Source organism: Camelina sativa, chromosome 16 (genome assembly GCF_030686135.1).
Source record: "Camelina sativa cultivar CO46 ecotype springtype chromosome 16, ASM3068613v1".
Taxonomy (NCBI): domain Eukaryota; kingdom Viridiplantae; phylum Streptophyta; class Magnoliopsida; order Brassicales; family Brassicaceae; genus Camelina; species Camelina sativa.
The window spans coordinates 13,960,677-13,979,505 of record NC_141895.1 but is presented as its reverse complement, the minus strand read 5'-3'; the positions used below and the strand labels follow the sequence as shown (position 1 = coordinate 13,979,505).

General features: G+C 37.9%; 2 protein-coding genes and 1 long non-coding RNA gene across 3 annotated transcripts; 2 read left to right on the top strand and 1 right to left on the bottom strand.

Annotated features, from left to right (window-relative positions):
• The first annotated feature begins 1,198 nt into the window (after positions 1–1,198).
• Positions 1,199–3,750, top strand: LOC104750332 (acyltransferase GLAUCE-like). The gene is made up of 2 exons (XM_087492141.1): positions 1,199–1,702; positions 2,625–3,750. The coding sequence occupies exons 1-2, from the start codon at positions 1,214–1,216 to the stop codon at positions 3,516–3,518; spliced, it is 1,383 nt and encodes a 460-aa protein (XP_087348267.1). The 5' UTR covers positions 1,199–1,213; the 3' UTR covers positions 3,519–3,750.
• A 923-nt stretch (positions 3,751–4,673) lies between these two features.
• Positions 4,674–9,223, bottom strand: LOC104750331 (chromatin assembly factor 1 subunit FAS1). Its single transcript, XM_087492140.1, has 11 exons — positions 8,429–9,223; positions 8,203–8,302; positions 7,970–8,117; positions 7,766–7,889; positions 7,269–7,633; positions 6,868–7,188; positions 6,267–6,348; positions 6,022–6,159; positions 5,361–5,774; positions 5,146–5,283; positions 4,674–5,039 (listed from the first exon to the last, which is right to left on the bottom strand). Exons 1-11 carry the CDS (start codon positions 8,888–8,890, stop codon positions 4,869–4,871), a joined length of 2,463 nt encoding a protein of 820 aa, XP_087348266.1. The 5' UTR covers positions 8,891–9,223; the 3' UTR covers positions 4,674–4,868.
• A 132-nt stretch (positions 9,224–9,355) lies between these two features.
• LOC147925489 (uncharacterized) lies at positions 9,356–10,778 on the top strand. Its single transcript, XR_015585459.1, has 3 exons — positions 9,356–10,051; positions 10,170–10,275; positions 10,352–10,778. It is a non-coding gene; the product is annotated as an uncharacterized LOC147925489 (long non-coding RNA).
• The last annotated feature ends 8,051 nt before the right edge of the window (positions 10,779–18,829 follow it).

Sequence of the window (18,829 nt, the reverse complement as noted above, 5' to 3'; positions counted from 1 at the left end):
CGTAAGTTGGGTCAGCTTGTTTAAGAAGCGCAAACCCACTCCCCAAAACCACTCCCCAGTGGTTTTGAAAGGAGTCACATTAATTAGTGGAAATGCGATTGTAAATAACAAACCGGAACAGATTTTGGTGGCTGTCAAGTGTCAACGCCATCAAGACACAAAGTCTCTCTTAGCTTTCTCAGGGTGAAGGCAAAGTTGAGACCTCTGTCCGGTCTCACGAACTCACGCATACCGTGATTGATGTGATCTACTAATTAATTACACTTTTGAAGAAAAAAGTTTACCCTTAAAAAGTATTAAGTCTAAACTCTCAGTCTTTTTAGTGATTTATTAGAAAGTCGATTCAAGACGGTGGCTTTACGTACGGTAAGCCTTAGATCCACATATAAAGTCATTGTAGTTTCTTCGTTACACCTACGTAGTGTAGTGAGATGCTGCAAATGGGTACAAAATGTTCTACAACTTACGATTTACCAACGTGTTAGGATCATATTTATACTAACCGTAGTGTAGTGAGATGCTGCAAATGGGTAAAAATCATATCGGATAATTCAAAGTTTGGCAAACATCACTCAACTCAAAATGGGCCGATCACATGCAATTATGTAGCTAACACCGACATGTCAAACCTCTCCTATCAAAATCCTTAAAATAAATTCACCAACCCTACTCACAACCACCAAGGCAGCCCATCACTTCTCCCATATCTATAAACACAACACAATAATACAACGGTTACAACCTTTTTTGCTTTTAAAGAAGAACGTTTTCATGTCAGTGTGACTTGATAAATTAAAACCGGCGTCGACGTAGCAAGAAAAATGCTTGGTTTTGTTCTTGTGACTTCCGTACCAAATCTCTTATTTATTAAAAAGGGCACCTTTTAATTTATTGTGGGAATCAATATTAACTCTCTATGGATGATTTCATTCTATAATTTACATGTAAAATAGTCATAAAACCGATATTAAAAAAAAAACCGACACAATATATTTTCATTGAAAACATCATATTTATTTTAGGATCAATATTACTCTCCAAGGATTATTTCATACTATAAGATACACATACATATATAATCATAAAGGCAGGATAAAAAACGTCATTCACTATGTGTTAGTCTATATATAATATAGATTAAGTCACAAAACTCAAATCACAAGCTTCACTCAAAACCTAATTAGATCAGAGAGAGAGAAAGAGATTGTTCAAAATGGGTTCTTTGTACCAAGAATCATCACCATTGCTTCTTCAAGATCTCAAGGTGACCATCAAAGAATCAACACTCATTTTCCCATCTGAAGAAACAAGTGAGAAGAAATCCATGTTCTTGTCCAACGTCGACCAAATTCTCAACTTTGACGTCCAAACAGTTCATTTCTTCCGACCAAACAAAGATTTTCTTCCGGAGATTGTGTCGGAGAAGCTGAGAAAGGCGTTGGTGAAAGCCATGGACGCTTACGAGTTTTTGGCTGGGAGACTCCGCGTGGATCCTAGCTCTGGACGGCTAGATGTTGACTGTAACGGTTCCGGAGCTGGATTTGTGACGGCGGCGAGTGAGTACACGTTGGAGGAACTTGGAGATTTGGTTTATCCAAATCCAGCTTTTGCTCAACTGGTTACAAGTCAGCTTCAGAGTTTGCCTAAAGATAACCAACCCTTGTTTGCCTTTCAAACCCAACCCTTTGCTTTCCAACTTTTTGTTTCAAAAGGATCCTTAAACTAATTAAGATATAGACGTATTAAATGGTACATAGATTCACATCTTCGCATCTTCCACACAATTTATAGATTATTAGTTATACATGTATAACGAAACATGAGTTTGAAAAAAAAAAAGTATAACGAAACATGAAATCACAAAGTAACATGTGACATGTATATAAATATATATACTCGAGTATGTCTCAGTTTCGCCTACAGATAAAATATGCCAAATAAGTTTCAGATCCTTCCAATGTACACAATACTGACACATATATTTTCTTGTTATTTATTACTATTCTTAGTTATATTACTTATATATAAACTAGGCATACATTTTCAGTCTACACTTGAGCATTGTAAACAATCGAAGCAAGTGAAAAATGTTCATTATTTCAAAATAAAAAAGTCGGTTTAGTGTTTCTTTTCTTGACATCAAATTTGAATAGTTTTTGGTGGTTAGTATTAATTAAACTTTATAATAGTATATGATTGTAACATAAATCTACTTGTTCCGCGTGAAGTTAAAACGCTGGTTTTTTTGTGTGCTCATTTATTGAATCTACCGAACATAAAGCAATCTAAATTAATGAGACATAACTCTGTCTGTCACATTATTTCATGTAATCGCTTTCTAATGAAATTCTTTTACTCAATGTTAATGATCATGAACGTATAAGGTAGTAAGTAGTCATTATCTACATCTATTGAATGTGTCGCAGTATGTATATTATTATACTAGCTATATAGTTCTTATGTTAAACTGAGAATTAACGACAATATATAGGGGTACGTACCCATAAGTGATTCAAAAATTAAGTTTTCTCAAGTTTGGTCCTTGAAGTTGTGTTTATCATGTCATGGAGATGTTAGATGTATCATGTATATCATGTATGTACTTACTATTTAAATTTGGGCAGATGACATCATTCAAGTGCGGTGGGTTTGCAATGGGAATCTCAACAAACCATACAACGTTCGATGGACTTAGTTTCAAAACATTCCTCGAAAACTTAGCATCTCTACTGAATGAGAAGCCCTTATCAACACCTCCATGCAACGACCGTTCTCTTCTCAAGGCTCGTACGCCACCAAGTGTCACATTCCCACACCACGAGCTTGTTAAGTTTCAAGACTGTGAGACAACAACAGTCTTCGAAGCCACTTCACAGCACTTAGACTTCAAAATCTTCAAGCTATCCTCTGATCAAATCAATAAGCTCAAGGAGAGAGCCTCGGAGACTAGTAGTGGTTATGTTCGCGTGTCCGGGTTCAACGTTGTCACGGCTTTGGTCTGGAGGTGCAAGGCACTCTCTGTAACATCAGAAAAAGAAGAAGAAGAAGCTAATCTTGAAAGAGAATCAACGATTCTTTACGCAGTGGACATTAGAGGGAGGCTGAACCCTGAGCTTCCACCGTCCTACACTGGAAACGCGGTTTTAACGGCTTACGCAAAGGCGAAATGCAAGGCGTTGCTCGAAGAGCCGTTTGGTAGGATTGTGGAAATTGTAGGAGAAGGGGCGAAGAGGATAACTGATGAGTACGCGCGGTCTGCTATAGATTGGGGAGAGTTGTACAAAGGATTTCCACATGGACAAGTTTTGGTTTCTTCGTGGTGGAAACTAGGTTTCGCAGAGGTTGAGTATCCTTGGGGAAAGCCTAAGTATAGCTGTCCTGTTGTGTATCATCGGAAAGACATAGTTTTGCTGTTTCCGGACATCGATGGAGATAGCAAAGGTGTTTATGTCTTGGCTGCTTTGCCTTCTAAGGAGATGACCAAGTTCCAGCATTGGTTTGAAGACACGCTTTGCTGATTTCCTGGCATTAATTTGCATTGCTAATGCTTTATTTTATACTTTACATTATAAACACATTATGGATAATCGATTGAAATGTGAACTTCAAGTTCAGGACAACCAAACGTATCTTTCTTGTATTTTCTTTTCTTTTACCTTTTAAGTACTAAAGCTATGTAATGAAAACACAATTAAAAGCTATTGTACACTATATAATCTCCAAAAATATAAGGGTGATTGAAAATGGATATATATAGAGACGATTTCATATTGCTCATAGATTTTAGAGAGACGATTTCATTGTCACGGCACGTCACTCAAGTTGCTTCCTATCATTCTCTCATCTAAAACACTGTTGTGATGTTTTTGCATTCATACATTTGTTTGTATCCGCAAGAAGCAAAAAAAAGAAAATTAGCTAAGTTGAGGGATGTAACCAAAAAAAGAAAGATGTAAACCTATGAGACTTATCCCATAGCTGCTTATAGATCTACCCACTAACTCATACAAATCAAACATCACCGACCATACAAAGTAACCTCTCCTTTCCAATCTATTCAAGATCGGCCAAAACATTTATCAAAAACAAAGAGTCAAGTATAGGTGGAATTAAATGGGGACATTCAGACCACTACGAAAGTCAATGCTAATAATGGGGGCATTAAAAGATGAAAAAGGAGAATCGTAATTGATGGCGTTGAGCAATGAGCACAACACCATGGCATTGCCAACTCCCAACTTAATGCAATGAGTTGTGTCTTTCATTGTCTACATCTCTTAAATGTGTCGACGTAGTATGTACATACTACGTACTATATAAATATTGTGCATTACTTTTTTGTGCCATTATCATAGCATAACTTGTTTCAGCTTTTGCATCCATGCCCAAAGACTTAGCTACATACTAAAGAAATCGAAATTATCAGAAGTGTTTTGCATGACTGTCAAACTTGTAATATTGAAAACTTACTCTGCTGACTTCATGGCTCCACTTTGCAATTCTGTTGCTTTATCTTACTACACGATTATAAAACACATTATGATATTCGATAATACGGTTGAAAAGGAAATTCCCTTCACTTTGCTATTGCTGCTAATTTTTATAACAATTAAACTGTTCTAATGAAAGCGTACAAGATATTGTAATATCCAAAGTGTAGGAGTTATTCGAAATGAAAATAAGTAAGGTAGATTTATAGACTTTTACCTGAACAAAACATCTCAGGTTGCTTAAACCATTTATCATTCCCTCAACAAAACACTTTCCGATGTTATTGCATCATACATTTGTATCCACAAGAAGCAAAAAAAAAGGATATAGCTAAGTTGAGGAATGTAACCAAAAAAATATGGAAACAGTGAAGAGACCTAAGCATTCTCGTTTTCTAATCTCTGTGCCTCTTCGACTGCGGCAGGTTGTGGCTTTGTGGATGGAGGCAAACAGCGTTTTGAGAAGAATGTAGATATCATTTTTGGTCTCTTACCGCTTTTATCTGGTGACGGTGATAATCCAAGCTTTGTCAATACTTCTTTCTTTACCTGTTTATTAAACAAAAGGTGACAGGAGTATAAGCAACCCTGTCTCAAGACATGATTGCAAATTGTTGAAGAGAAGATCAAAGTATAATGTAGAAGTAGAACTAACCTGCCAACGGCTATCCTCGAAATCTGATATTTCACGCACTTTTTGTCTTAGCTTGGTCTTTGGTACATCAGGAAACTTCTGTTGTAATGTTTCAACCACTCTATTGATACCTTGAGGGCATGATTGAATAGTTGATACCTGGACGCCAAATTATTGTTAGAGCTGGGTAGCAATATATAAAAATACATGTTATTTATATGGAGAAATCTACTTACAACTGTAATTAAATCCGAGTCTGGTATGGACTTTGCTTTTGAATTAGATGGAGGTGTGCTCTGACTACAAGATGACTTGCCAGTTTCCTGATCCTCCTCTTCCATGTCATTGATCGATATCTCGATGAGAGAAGTCCATGGGAATGCTCGCACCATGAGAGCTCGCAGACATATCTGTTCCACTTTTTGTGTCCCTTCTAGATCTTTAGAGGCTAAGAAAGGGACCTTCTCATGCGTTAGGTTACATATAATCAGTGGCTGCGTTTTCCTCAGAGCATGGTCAGTTAAACTTTGCAGATGTTTTTGTTGTTGGAGTAATGCGCAAAACTCTTGACTTTCTTGATCTTGCTTAGATGATGGCGTACTAGCATCCTGCTCAGACGAATCCATGTCCATTCTGTCCACTTGGACCCCCTGAGAGAACCAAAGTTTACATAAGAAACTTAGCTGCCTATATAGTTAACAAACCCCCTTCACAAGAATGGGACATGCTTTGAACAAAACCAGGTATTAATCTATTAGATGAATGAGGAATATGAGTTGAATTGGCTAATAGATTGGAACCTCCAGAGAAATACACATTTCGCTATATAGATTCCTAGATTGTCAACCTAGATTTAGAAGAATGTATGACGAGTTAACTAAAAATTGCTTTTGTTACCTCATCTTCTGAGAGATATCCATCAGGCACCATAAAGTCATCTTCACTATCATCTTCATCATCAGCCTTTGAACATCCTTCTTCCAAACTTTCCTCTTCATCTTTCTCACAATCTGAAAGGCTTTCACCTGCTTCTTCCTGTGAACCAAAAGCAATTTATTACCCAAGGATCTTTTGGATGAGTTTTTTTGGGTTGTAACAAAATAATTATATCCAAAACCAAGTACTGAAATCAATAAAACTACCTCTTCCCATTCTTCATCACTATCAACTTCATAATCCAATTCTGGGTCCTTTTTCAGAGGACGACGTGGCCCCACAACTTGACTGCAAATGTTAAAAAGAAGTACCATCAGTACCATAGTAAGCAAACTTAGAGAGTGAACACTAGTTATCTCCTCCTTCATATTCCTAGTAACTCTAGCGGACTCACTGAAAAACGTTTTCTACGTTACCTGTGTTCACTACAATGATTGTTCAATCCAAACTGAAATGCATCAGACAATATTAACCACAGATCTAAGATAGACGATGTTTATTTAATTTAAGGATCAGCCTCTACAAAGGAACATAAAAGGGTAGAGCAGGAGTATGTTTACTTCACAGGCTTTTTTATCATGCTTTATTAAACACCACAATAAAGTCGTCACATAGCTGAGATAAACTTCATGACTTTTTCAGTGAAACATGTTATGCAAAAAAGCTAAAATGAAAAAGCAGTAACACACAAACTCATAAGAAAGCTTTGAATTAGTCAAGGCTTCACATATATTAACAAAACTAACTTACAATCTATCTTATCTTAGCTTACTGTGGGAATGAAAGTTTTCAAAATTAAGTACTAACCTTTGGCTAGGCCAGATACCATAAAAGCCTGGTCTGCAGCTTTTATCAAATTGTAACAACTGCTTGGCCCTCCTGGACTTCTTCTTACGATCAGATGACGAAGACTCACACTGCCCAATGGAAGATATACCATCAAAGTTTTTCTCTTCACACCCATCCACTTGCTTCTCCATGTTCGGTTCACCGTCAGATGTTGCTTCCCTATTTGTAGATAGTTTTAGTTTCGGAAACAGTTCACTCTTAGGTTGCCTACGCATACCCCAATGCTTTTTCGTACTGGAGAGCGAATGACCCAACTGTCGCCAAGAAGCAAAGTGTTCCCTACAAAGAAATACAACTCAGATCACAATACCCAAAGTGACACCTTACAGATAAATCACCAAGGAAAACCACTGTCATACCTGCGAATATCATTAAGTGTAGCTTCACAAGTTGTTGAAAAGGCATTGTCAATGGCCTGAATAACTGTTCCACTTTCATTCTCAGGTTTTGCACAAGAGGGTTCCTGAGCAGTTATTTCCCTGGAAGGAAGCTTAGGTTGGGTTATTGAACTGTCTTTGCTCTTTTTAAGAAACCGCTCCATGATTGATGCTTGTTTTTGTACTTGAAGTTGCTTCTTTAGCTCGGCTTGTTCCTTCTCTCTACGCTTCTGCTCCTTCTCCGACTCATCTTGCTGTTTCTTTAACCGTTTTCTTGACTCAGTCTCGTCCTTTTCTTTATTATTTTCATCAATAATTGCTTTCTGCATTAGCTTCTGCTCTTTTTCCTGGCACAGCAAACAAATGCTCAGTCAGAAGTCAGAATTTGGAAACAAATAACACCATCCAAGATGACCAAAAGAGAATAAGCATCTCCAGACAAGAATTCCAGAAGAAAATGCAGAAAACTATCTGCTTACCTGTTGCAATCTCTCTTTCAATACTTGACGTTCCACTCTCTTCTTTTCCTTCTCAGCTTCACATCTACTTTTCTCCAATTGTTTGAGAAGCAGCTTCTCTTCTCGCTTTGAGTCTTTCTCAGCCCTTAACGATCAACACAATAACCGAGTCAGATAAAAACAAGAAATAAATATAAACCAAGTACACTAAAATAAGATGCTTACATCTCTGCGCTGTTCTTCTGCAACATGTTATCCATAAACGATCGAATATCCACCTCAGTCAGTATTTTACCAAGCTTTTCAGCAGCTTTGCTCAGATCAGATCTACACGACTTTTCAGTTCCCCCTCTTTGTAATGCAGCTAACATTGCTAAAACATAACACACAAGGCATAAGTCCTCACATCCTATATACACAATCAACCAATAAGAATCATCAACAGATAAAACAGTTACCAGAAACTGCTGTAATCCTTTCATGAATCTTCTTCCTACAAGTCCGTCGAACTTTAAGCAATCCACGAACAGAACTCGGCATCATTTTCAAATCTCTCGTCTATAACATCAAATAAACATCACATCTCAACATTAAATGATATCACCAAAGTTACCATTTCTATCAAGATTCAAAGATCAAAACCCACACAGAAGCTAAAAAGTACCAATTGAAATTAAAAATTACCTCCCAGCACCAGAGACAAGATTCAGAATCATCCTCCAAAACATCAGCATCTGCGTTAGGCAAACCGTAACTCACTCTCTGACCCACAGAAACAACAGCACTCTTCACAGCTACCAAAGTAACACTTTCAACCTTCTCCTTCAATATCAAGTAAATCTCATCGACAAGCTTCGACAACGGCAAACTCATCTCCTCCATCAACAAAGCAACCATAGAATTCACAGACGAACAATCACTAAACCTAGAAAACAGATCTGTTCTCTTACTCTCTTCCATCATTTCACGAAAATAATCAAAAAGCCCTTTCGTCTCTCGATTCAACGAAGAGATCTGAGCTTCTTTCTCCTCAGAAGTTAGATTCTCAATCGCCGCGGGTTCTCTCTTCCGCTTGTTTGACGACTTCTTCGGCTCAATCGGCGTCTTCTGATTCTCGATTTCATTCACCGGCGTAACTTCTTCCATCGCGAAACCCTAGAAATTTTGGGAATCTATAAATCCAGGTGAATAAAATGAAACAAGATCCAGAATCTGAGAAATCGATAGAGAGAAAGGTTTTGTGATTTTGGATTTTGGATTTTTTTCTTTTTTTCTTTTTTGGTCTCTGAGTTGTTAGGTTTTGGGAGAAGAAGAAGAAGTAGAATGTGGGAAGATGAATGGTTTTGCAAAAAAAAAAAAAAACTAAAGGCGAACTTAACAGAAAAAAAAAAAAAAAAGAAGAAGAAGGAATTTGGAGGAGTCATTGATTTTGCCGCCAAGGATTTGACGGATGGGTTTGCCTCCAAATGACACATATGCAAATTTTTAAGGTTTGGCGCCACTTATGTTTTAGAGAGATTGGGAAGCTCATTTATATATGGGCTTAATTTTGTTTCTTTCGGCCCATCAAGACGGAGGTATATATTTCTTTTTTTAGGAAATCGGGAGACAATGCCTCGAAAAATTACAACGCAATTACACCGATCCATTCGTATCCTCTCTCACAATCAAATAAAGTATTACTTTATGGGCAAAATACCCAGATCCGAAATCCGAATCCGAACCAGATTCAATAAACCCGAACCAGATTCAAGTGTTTGTGTTGTGTTGATCATTCTACTAACTTGTTTTTTTTTTTTTTTTCACAATTTGCAGATGGATTCTTCATCTCCACATCAACATGACAATGATGCAGATGGATTTGAGTTTGATGACCAATGAGAAGGGTTTCAGATTCCAGAAACAGATCAATGGGGAAAAAGAAAACAAAATCATGGAGATAGAGATGAACAACAACAAACTCAGAGACAAATCACTCCAAGGTCAGGTGTATGAGTTCATTACACAAGGCTACCAAATAACCGCAATCTATGTACTTGCCACTATTGCAAGAGAAAATTCAAGTGTCCAACAAAGTCAGGGACTAAAATTTTATGGAATCATCTTGAAATCTGTAAGGAACACAAGGTGTGGCTAGAAGGAAAAGACCCAAAGTTGAGTCAACAGGTCATTGATAAGGATGGAAATCTGAAAAATGCTAAAGTTCCTGAGAGTGTTTTCAAAGAAGCAACAAATGAGATGCTTGTGATAGGAGAGTTGCCATTAGCTTTCATTGAAAGTATGGCTTGGAGACATTTCTGTAACAAGGTATACTGTTCTTTTTTTTTTTCCTTTTCTGTTTTCTTTTCTGGATTTCACTTTAATACTAATATGTTTCTATATGTGTATGGATGCCGGTCAATCTATATAAACCCCACTCTAAAAGGACTGCCACAAGGAACATTGTTGAGATGTTTATTCAGAGGAAATCAACTATGAGGAAATGGTTCATTGCTAACAAACAAAGAGACTCACTTACAACAAATATATGGGTTAGTGATGTCACAAGTAATGTCATTTATCCTTCTTCTTACTTAAGAAGTTCATTTTGAGTTCATGATCGACCAGTTGGTCGATCGTCTGGTCGGTTGTTCAAGTATGGGGTTTGGCGAAGTCGGAGACGCTCTGATCGACCTACCGATCGACCAAGGGGTCGATTGTTTTGATCTGAAGCCAAACCGATGATTCTGATGTTGTGCTGATCGACCGGTTTGATCGACCAAATGGTCGATCATATTCTCTTCTTCTGTTCTCTTCCTTTTTCTTGTCAGTTCTTGAACAATACATCAGTTCACTTATCTGTTCTATCCAAACGGAGATGCCTTAATGTCATCCAACACAACTTCAAAACGCTTATTCCAATTCTCATCAAAGAGACTGAGACGAGAGTTGTAGTTGATATGATCCTCAAGTGTATGCTCTGTTTCTGGTTCAAAAAGTTTAGCCGGAAGAGTGAAAGAATCTTTATTAATAGTAGACATCTCCAGTTATATCCTACATTATATCAAAATAAAAAAATTAATAAATGTAAGCTACGTAATTTCACACTTAAACACTAAGATTTGATTACGACCATTCTCAACAATACCTAACTTAATTATGGAATCATCTAAGGTTAATGACAAAGATGGGGAAGATGCAATTCATGGAACACAGAAGCCGAAGAGAGAAGAATCAAGTGGAACAAAACTGTGAATTACAATTCCTGATAGATTGCATATAAATGACAAATGTTTGGAAGAGAATGTGAAAGCAGAAGATTTAGGGTTAATGATGAACATGAAAAAAGTGGTTACGATTCGTTTTTACAAAAGCTGATTTTACGCAGAGAAAAGAGAGAGAAATTTCTGTTTTTATTAAAAAATAAATATGTTCGTAGTTAATTTTAGGAGGAGGTTTTTGACATTTTATTCATAAAAAACTTAGTAATTTAATTTAATAAGATTTGGCCTATTTTGATAATTTTACTATTTTTTTGGCCTCTTTTAATAAGTTTCCCTTAATAATAAGAACAAATAATTATTCATTAAAATAAAAATAAAATAAATAAGATTTAACAAACTTCATAAAATTAAATAGTTTTAAACACATATACTGGTGAATTTGTTTTGTTCAAATCAAATGAAACAAGTCTCTATTTATAGAATATAAAAATGATGAATTTTGGTGTTATTATTTATATACATATATATAATTATTTTGAAATAATTGATGTTAAATAATTGGGGGGAAAAAATAATTCAAACATTCAATCAATGTGCTAAACTTGTCCTCATCAACATTTTTGCCCACCAAAAAAAATGTAAACAAACAACAATTTATTTTTGCCCTACCAAAATATGTCATGTCATACCACAAATACCCATATTTTTTTTAGCGCTTTTGAATTTTATGAACACTCAAACCTGTCACCTCATTTGATCAACACCATTGTAAGTCTTTTTCAACTGTTGTTAAAATATTTCAACAGTTGATACAAATGTCATTGTAAGTAATTTTAGTGATGAGGAGGTAGTGTCAGATATATTGAGGGTAATTATTGAAATTGATGCTGAATTCGAGACATAAAAAGTTATAAACCGATTTAAGAAACTTGGTATTTGTTTTCAAGAAAAGAAAAAAAGGACTTTCATGTGATTCTTTTAACATTGAAGCTGAGTCGAGTAGAGCTGGGATAAAAAGAGAGGAAGAAAAACATTCAAGTTACATGTTTGGTAATATTGTTTGTTTTGTAAGTGAGACATGTCATGATTATACTTATGTGTTGATTTTTTATTTTTGATATTTCCAACAATCTCTTCAAAATGGATTAGGCTTATGAGAATATATAAAGAAATTTTTTTGAATACTTATTGATAATATTAGAATAGTTTTTACATATACTTTGTTTTATAGATTTCAATGCATGTGATCATAAATCAGCAAGTCTCTTCTTATAGAATTGGTGGTAAGATTTAATGTTATTCGCAATGCTTTTGTTTATGTTTTGCTTATTATCAGCTAATTTTGTCACTTTATGTGGTTCTTTCTTCAAATTTTTAGTAATCCTCTATGTCACTTCAGAATATCTCTCATAAACTTATTGACTAATATAACTTCAATTTTTTGTAGAAAAGAATATTTAAACAATACTCGCATTCCAATTTTTTGTAGAATCTTTTTGTGCAAACTATGATATACATATTAGTTAGGATGCATATATTATTCTTGAAATCTCTATACACTTATTTAAGCAATGTTGAAAGAAGTTTAACCTATTTTCATGTGGGATATAAGAAAAATGTTATTGTATTTTTACAATTAGAAAACCATTAAATAATTATCTGAAAGGGTAAAATGGTAACAGAATTTAGTGATCCAGATCAACACGCGCCAATCTTAAATGAACGATATTCATTCTTAAACATCAAAATATTCTACTATTCTATGGCATCTATTATAACCTACACATAAGTCGCCTACATCGTCCTATAAATACTACTTTCGATTGCCCCAACAATATAATTTTCATTTTAACATTTGCAATCTGAAAAAAAAAAATTTCCTTTCACTAAAGATCAATAACAATGAAATAATGAATATATGGTCCTATTCACAACCACTCCCTATGAATTTTTTTTTCTATCAATTATTTGCATATAGCTGATCGTATTCATTTGTAGACACTTGATTCAAATCTTTTTTTTTTGAAAAAAATTACACATAAATTACAAACACATAAAATCATTCATGGATGTTCAGCTATTTTTTCAATAGGTGTGTAATTTACCTATATTTTTTTTTGTGCACCAAGATTTTATATATCAAACTAAGCATCCTCCAAGGAGGGAAATGTTACAAAAGGAGGAGCCAAAGCTATAACTCCCTGATGCAGAAGCAAGACCAACGACAAAATGAAAACAGATAGATTGATAGAACAAAGTACTCCTAACAGTTCGACAATAACTAAAATCGCAGAATACTCGATCCTTGATAACAATAGAGTGAAAAAGTGAGAGGTTACTTTGGACAACACCAAAACCACAAGGGAAAATGTTGCACGAGATTGAAACTTCCATAGAGGGAAGCAAGACAATCCTAAAATGGGCTGTAGAGACAAAGGTGACAAAACACCAAACTGACAAGCCGTTAACAACATCAGAGAACAAAATCTCTAGAAAACATCCTTCGAGAACAGAGGCTGGTCGCGCAACACAATAGTAGCAGCATGGACGCCCTGGAAGCAAGGATGACAGGTGGATGCTTTTCTCCAATAACATGGACAAGTAAGCAAGACATGGATGAAGGATAGAAGTATATCCAATCCAATAGAAGTGATGGATAGAAGTATATCCAAAACACAAGGAACTTCGAACATAGGCGAATCTTACGAAAACTGGTAATTCCCATAGCGGAAGGAAGCACACCCCGAACGACCTCACAAAGAGAAGACAAAGGCAGTCAATCCAGACTCTGTTAGGGGACCAGAAACACAAACCCGCTAAGGAGAAAGTAGCATCACAGATCCAAGAAGTATTGGACCAAACCCATCAATAATTCAACCTCAGGGGTCTCTGCACAATACCTATCATATCCGAGAAACTAACACGACGGTGGAACGGAAGGGGGGGAGCAAAGGACGGACCAGAGGACACCATCAGAAGCTGGTACTTTGGGTTGACAAACGAGGCGGAAACGAGACAGACGGAGAATAAGAGGGGAGGGGGAGCTGGTAAAGACCCCGGTCGTGATATCGCCTGACGGAGACTAGCAGCTGAGTCTGATAGAACGGTTTGCCCAAACAACATTGAGAGAAAAACCGACCCATATCCCGGAAGAGACACGACAATACATGGGCAAAAACCAGAGAAGAATCCAATACAAAGAGTGACTTCGGAGGTCCTGGTAAGACAAACACCGAGAGCGGACGGAGAAAACAGACCATGGCGGGAGTAGCGCCTGAACGAAAACCAAAATTGCGGTTTGAGAGAGAGCTTGAAACGAGCTGAGCTTGGATTTATCACTTTTATTTCTTATACCCCACGTATTTACTCAGGTCGGTTTGCTACGTCCAGGAGGCTTTAAAGACTTGTTACCGTCCCTACAAATCACCATATGATCTTTTCCGGTGTTTTGTCCTCACTCACACAGTTCCGACAGTCACTTCTCGGAAGGTCACCCATCCTGAGACTACTCCAGCTCAAGCACGCTTAACTCTGGAGCTTTCTCATGACCCTTGACCGAAAAGAAAAGTGCACTTTTGTGATATAGGTGGCCAAATCAATTCTTTTAAACCTCTCCGCAAGTCTCTGAAACTGGGGTGTCACAATTCACCCGCACTAACAGATCGCAATGTCTTCGTTGCGCACCAAGACCGTCACCCCTGACGGCGTGAGCCCACTCGTCTGGGTTCGGCTCTGATACCAAAATGAAACAATCCGACCCGTTTTTTTATATTAATAATAATATTTAATTAAGCATCTCATACTACTTAATTAAACCAACCAAACCACAATACCTCATTAAACCAACAACATCCATATACACAGTAGAAACGTACCAACAAAACAAAACCAACATATCATCATTACAATAACATTCCTAAGCATTCTATCCAACAACCTAGTATAACTCTAACCAAGGTTCCCCTAACATAACCATACATAACAAACATCACACAACCGAGACCCTAGATCATCCTCCTCCTCATCGCCTTGATTCCACGATCACACTTAGCCTTTACCTGCACCACAAACACAAATTGAGATGCATGAGTATTGTCATTAACACTCAGTGATGCCATTCTCCCATCTATTGGGCTATACACACAAGCAACTAAGATTCTATTATTAAGGCAAACAAACCAAACACAAACAACACATCAAACCATGAAAAAAGTCTCGGTTAAGTCTGGTGTCGACCGACGCTAGGTCGGTGTCGACCGACACTAAAACGCCATTGGTGTCGACCGATGATAGGTCAGTGTCACTCAACAAACATGGTGTCGACCGACACTTAACTGGTGTCGATCGATACCGCCTTCGCAGACAAGATCTGCATGAAACCGAACAACGAACCTATAGAAACATGAAACATGAAACCAACCATCCCACGCAAGCAACCCGTCCCACACTCTCCCAAACACCTCAGGAACCTATAGAAACATGAAACCAACCATCCCACACAAGCAAAACACCACAAACAACAATGAACAGCCAAAACAACAGAGATCTCAGGCTTAGATCAGCCATGGTCAAGCACTCACCTCTTTTGCAGGAAGATTTGGTTGAAAAACAGTGGAAACAACACCTTAAGAAGCTTCTCGTTCGTTCCCAGCAACAGCTCTCCCTTCCACAGCCACACATCTCACCAAAACACCAAGAACAAACCCAAAAACCCTCAAGAACATGCTCAAACGCTTTCTCTCATTTTTCTCTTCTCTCAAGCGGCGACCAAAAACACTCTCTAAACCCTCAATTTGTCTATTCTCCTTTTATATACTCGGATTAGATAACCCAAATAACGCAAACCAACCCAAAATCGCGAAATAAAACAATCTGGTCGAACCAGAAAAGCTGTTGTCGATCGACACCACCCATCCCCAAATCACACTATTTGGTTCACAGATGTTACAATTCTCCCCCCCACCAACAAGGATTCGTCCTCGAATCCCGCAGCACAATCCATCCGCCAAGGACCTCCATGCAACCGTAAACACGGCCCGCATATCCTCTGACCGGACTGAACACCATCAACCAAGGTTCCTCGTGCAATTGTCGCAACAGCCCGCATACCTCCGATTAAAACCCCGAGGTCTCCCTCTAGCCAATATACTTACATCCTAGACGTTATTTTCTCTCAACTCATCACTCCCCCGCCCGCGGGTCGCTACCCACGAGACATGCCGGCTTGTTGTCAGGCTCACTACCTTCAGCTAGGGCATCCAGGAAGTCACACACACTCCCCCCCCCCCCCCCCCCCCGCTCTCAGGTCACAACCTTCGAGTCATACCGGCTCATTTCCAGGTCATAGCATACAGTTACGGTATCCAGGAAGTCTCGCACGCTCCCCCCGCTCTCAGGTCACAACCTTCGAGTCATACTGGCTCACTGCCAGGCCACAACTTACAACTACGGTATCCAGGGAGTCGCTCACACCCACTTCCCCCGCTCTCGGGTCGCAACCCTCGAGACATACCGGCTCACTATCGAGCCGCGGCTCAGCGCTACGGTATCCAGGGAGTCTCAAAATTCCGCTCTTGGATCGTCACCCTAAAGCGCGCTCTCGGATCGTCATCCGAAGCAACATACCACTCCCACTCTCTGACCAGAAAGTCCATCGAGCTATCGGTATTATGATGTTCATATATTTTACCTTGTTTTCCCTTAGTTTATTCACAACTTTTGCATCTTTTGCTATCCATTTAGGCCATTATTGTGTAGCTTTAGGACTAATCATGCATTAGAGTATAGTTGCATTGCATTTGCATCTTTTCATGCATAAACAGGTGATTTTGGAGCTTAAGGAGCATGGAAGCAATGCTGAGGAGAAGTGAAGCAATCCTGAGGAGAAAACAAGAGAGTTAAGGTTGTAGAAGGTCGACCACCACTCGACCGCACCACTCGACCACCACTCGACCGTGTGCTGAGAAGGACTCGACCGAGTGGAGAATGCACGAGAGAAGCCAGCTCGACCAGCCACTCGACCGAGCACTGGTCGAGTTGACCGAGCCGTTGACTGCTTTGACTTTTTGTATTTTTAGGGCTTCCACCTCATCTCCTATAAAAAGCCCTTGTACTTGCAGCCACCAAAGAGCCAGCTTTTTAGAGAGTCTAAAACCTAGTTTTTACCTTTTTTAGATATTATTCCTTTTGCACTTTTCTTTTATTTTAGATTTTGTACTTGTTTGAGAGAGAAAGACTAGATTCTTATATTTTGTTTGTTTCATAACTTTCAAAGTATTAAGATTTCGAGTTTTATTCCTTCATCAATATTGTAGATCTCTGTTTCATCTTTCCAATGATGCAAGTTTCATTATTTTCTGGGTTTTTGACATATTTCACCATGTGTTCTTGTGAGTAGTTTGTTTAGGACCTTGAGGATGGGTTAGGCTGGGTTGATCTTGTGGTTTGTTTGATTTGGTCAAGCTTGATTGTTGTAGATCTCTTCTAGGCTAGATGATCTTAATGCTGATCCTATATCTGAGAAGGTAGGGTTTGATTTCAAGCATCTTAGCATCACACCAATGTCCAAGGAGCATAGATAAGGCTAGATCTAGAGCTTACCATTAGGCTTGCTAAGAGATTAGAAGTCTTGTTTGGTTTGAGATGTATTGCTTAATGCCTGCTTGTATAGATTCTTTTCTTTGTGAGAACAAGTCTAGAAATGCATAGGTTTGATTGTTTCTTGCCATGAGAGTGGATTAAACATGTCTTAGAATAGTATGTCTAGAGATCAGCTCAATGTTTGCTTGAGATTTGTTGACCAAGTTAGATAACCACAATGATTAGCTCAGCCCATGAATCCCTCCTCAAGGCCTTCTTTGTTTATTGAAATCTTAGTCTAAATATCATTGCTTGCTTGTTGTTTGATAGTTTTAGCATTGCTCTGTTTTTCTTGTGTTGCTCTGTTTTCACGTTTAAGTCTAGCTCGACCACGTACTCGACCTACACTCGGTCGAGTGCTGCTCGAGTTCATCCCCAGAACTTGTGTTTTTGATTTGTGATTGTCTTGTTTCATTCCTGTTTCATTTCCATTGCATTCACGTAGTTTCCTATTCATTACTTGTCTTGCATTAGTTCATTAGCATAGTGTCTATCTCTGTTCTAGTTTCATTATAGCTTTAATTTGTCTGTTCTGTTTGCATTTAGTATCTTGTTCTAGTTGTTTTTACTTTCTGCATTTCTTATCTCATTTTAGGATTGTTAGTGACAAACAATATTTACAATTGGCTTGACTTAGACTCATATGCACATCTTAATTGTTCACAATCACTCAGATAGGATTGACACCTCTTATACTGCAACTGCATAAGGGGAATTGAAACACCCTGACTTCTATTCATTCCATACATCATCATTCCATACATCATTCATTCATATACCACAAAGAAAGTCAGTTTCATATTACATGAGTTGGGCCCACACGGCCTTGCGCAAACAAGTTTAATGCCATAGAGTATCTCCCGGCTAGATCTACCTCAACACTATCCACAAAATTTTCCCCTTTTTAGTAACTTTCTAATTATGGAAACCCTCTTTTTGTGGAAACTTTCTATTTATGGACACTTAATATTTTAAGAATCGCATAAACATTCAACCATTACACATTAAGATTTCATAATAACTAATCATCTTATTAAATCTTCAAGTGCAACAAACGTTTACAACTCCAAAACGAAAGAAAAACTTAACAAAACCAAACAAAACATAAAGAATCTAAGCTCCGGAATTGGTGCCCGGCCTTTCCTTCGGCTGCACCCCTCCCACCGTTAACTGCTGCAACCTCAGACACTGTGGCAGGATATGTCCCACCTCCTTGTAGTAAAAACACACTCGAATGTTCTCT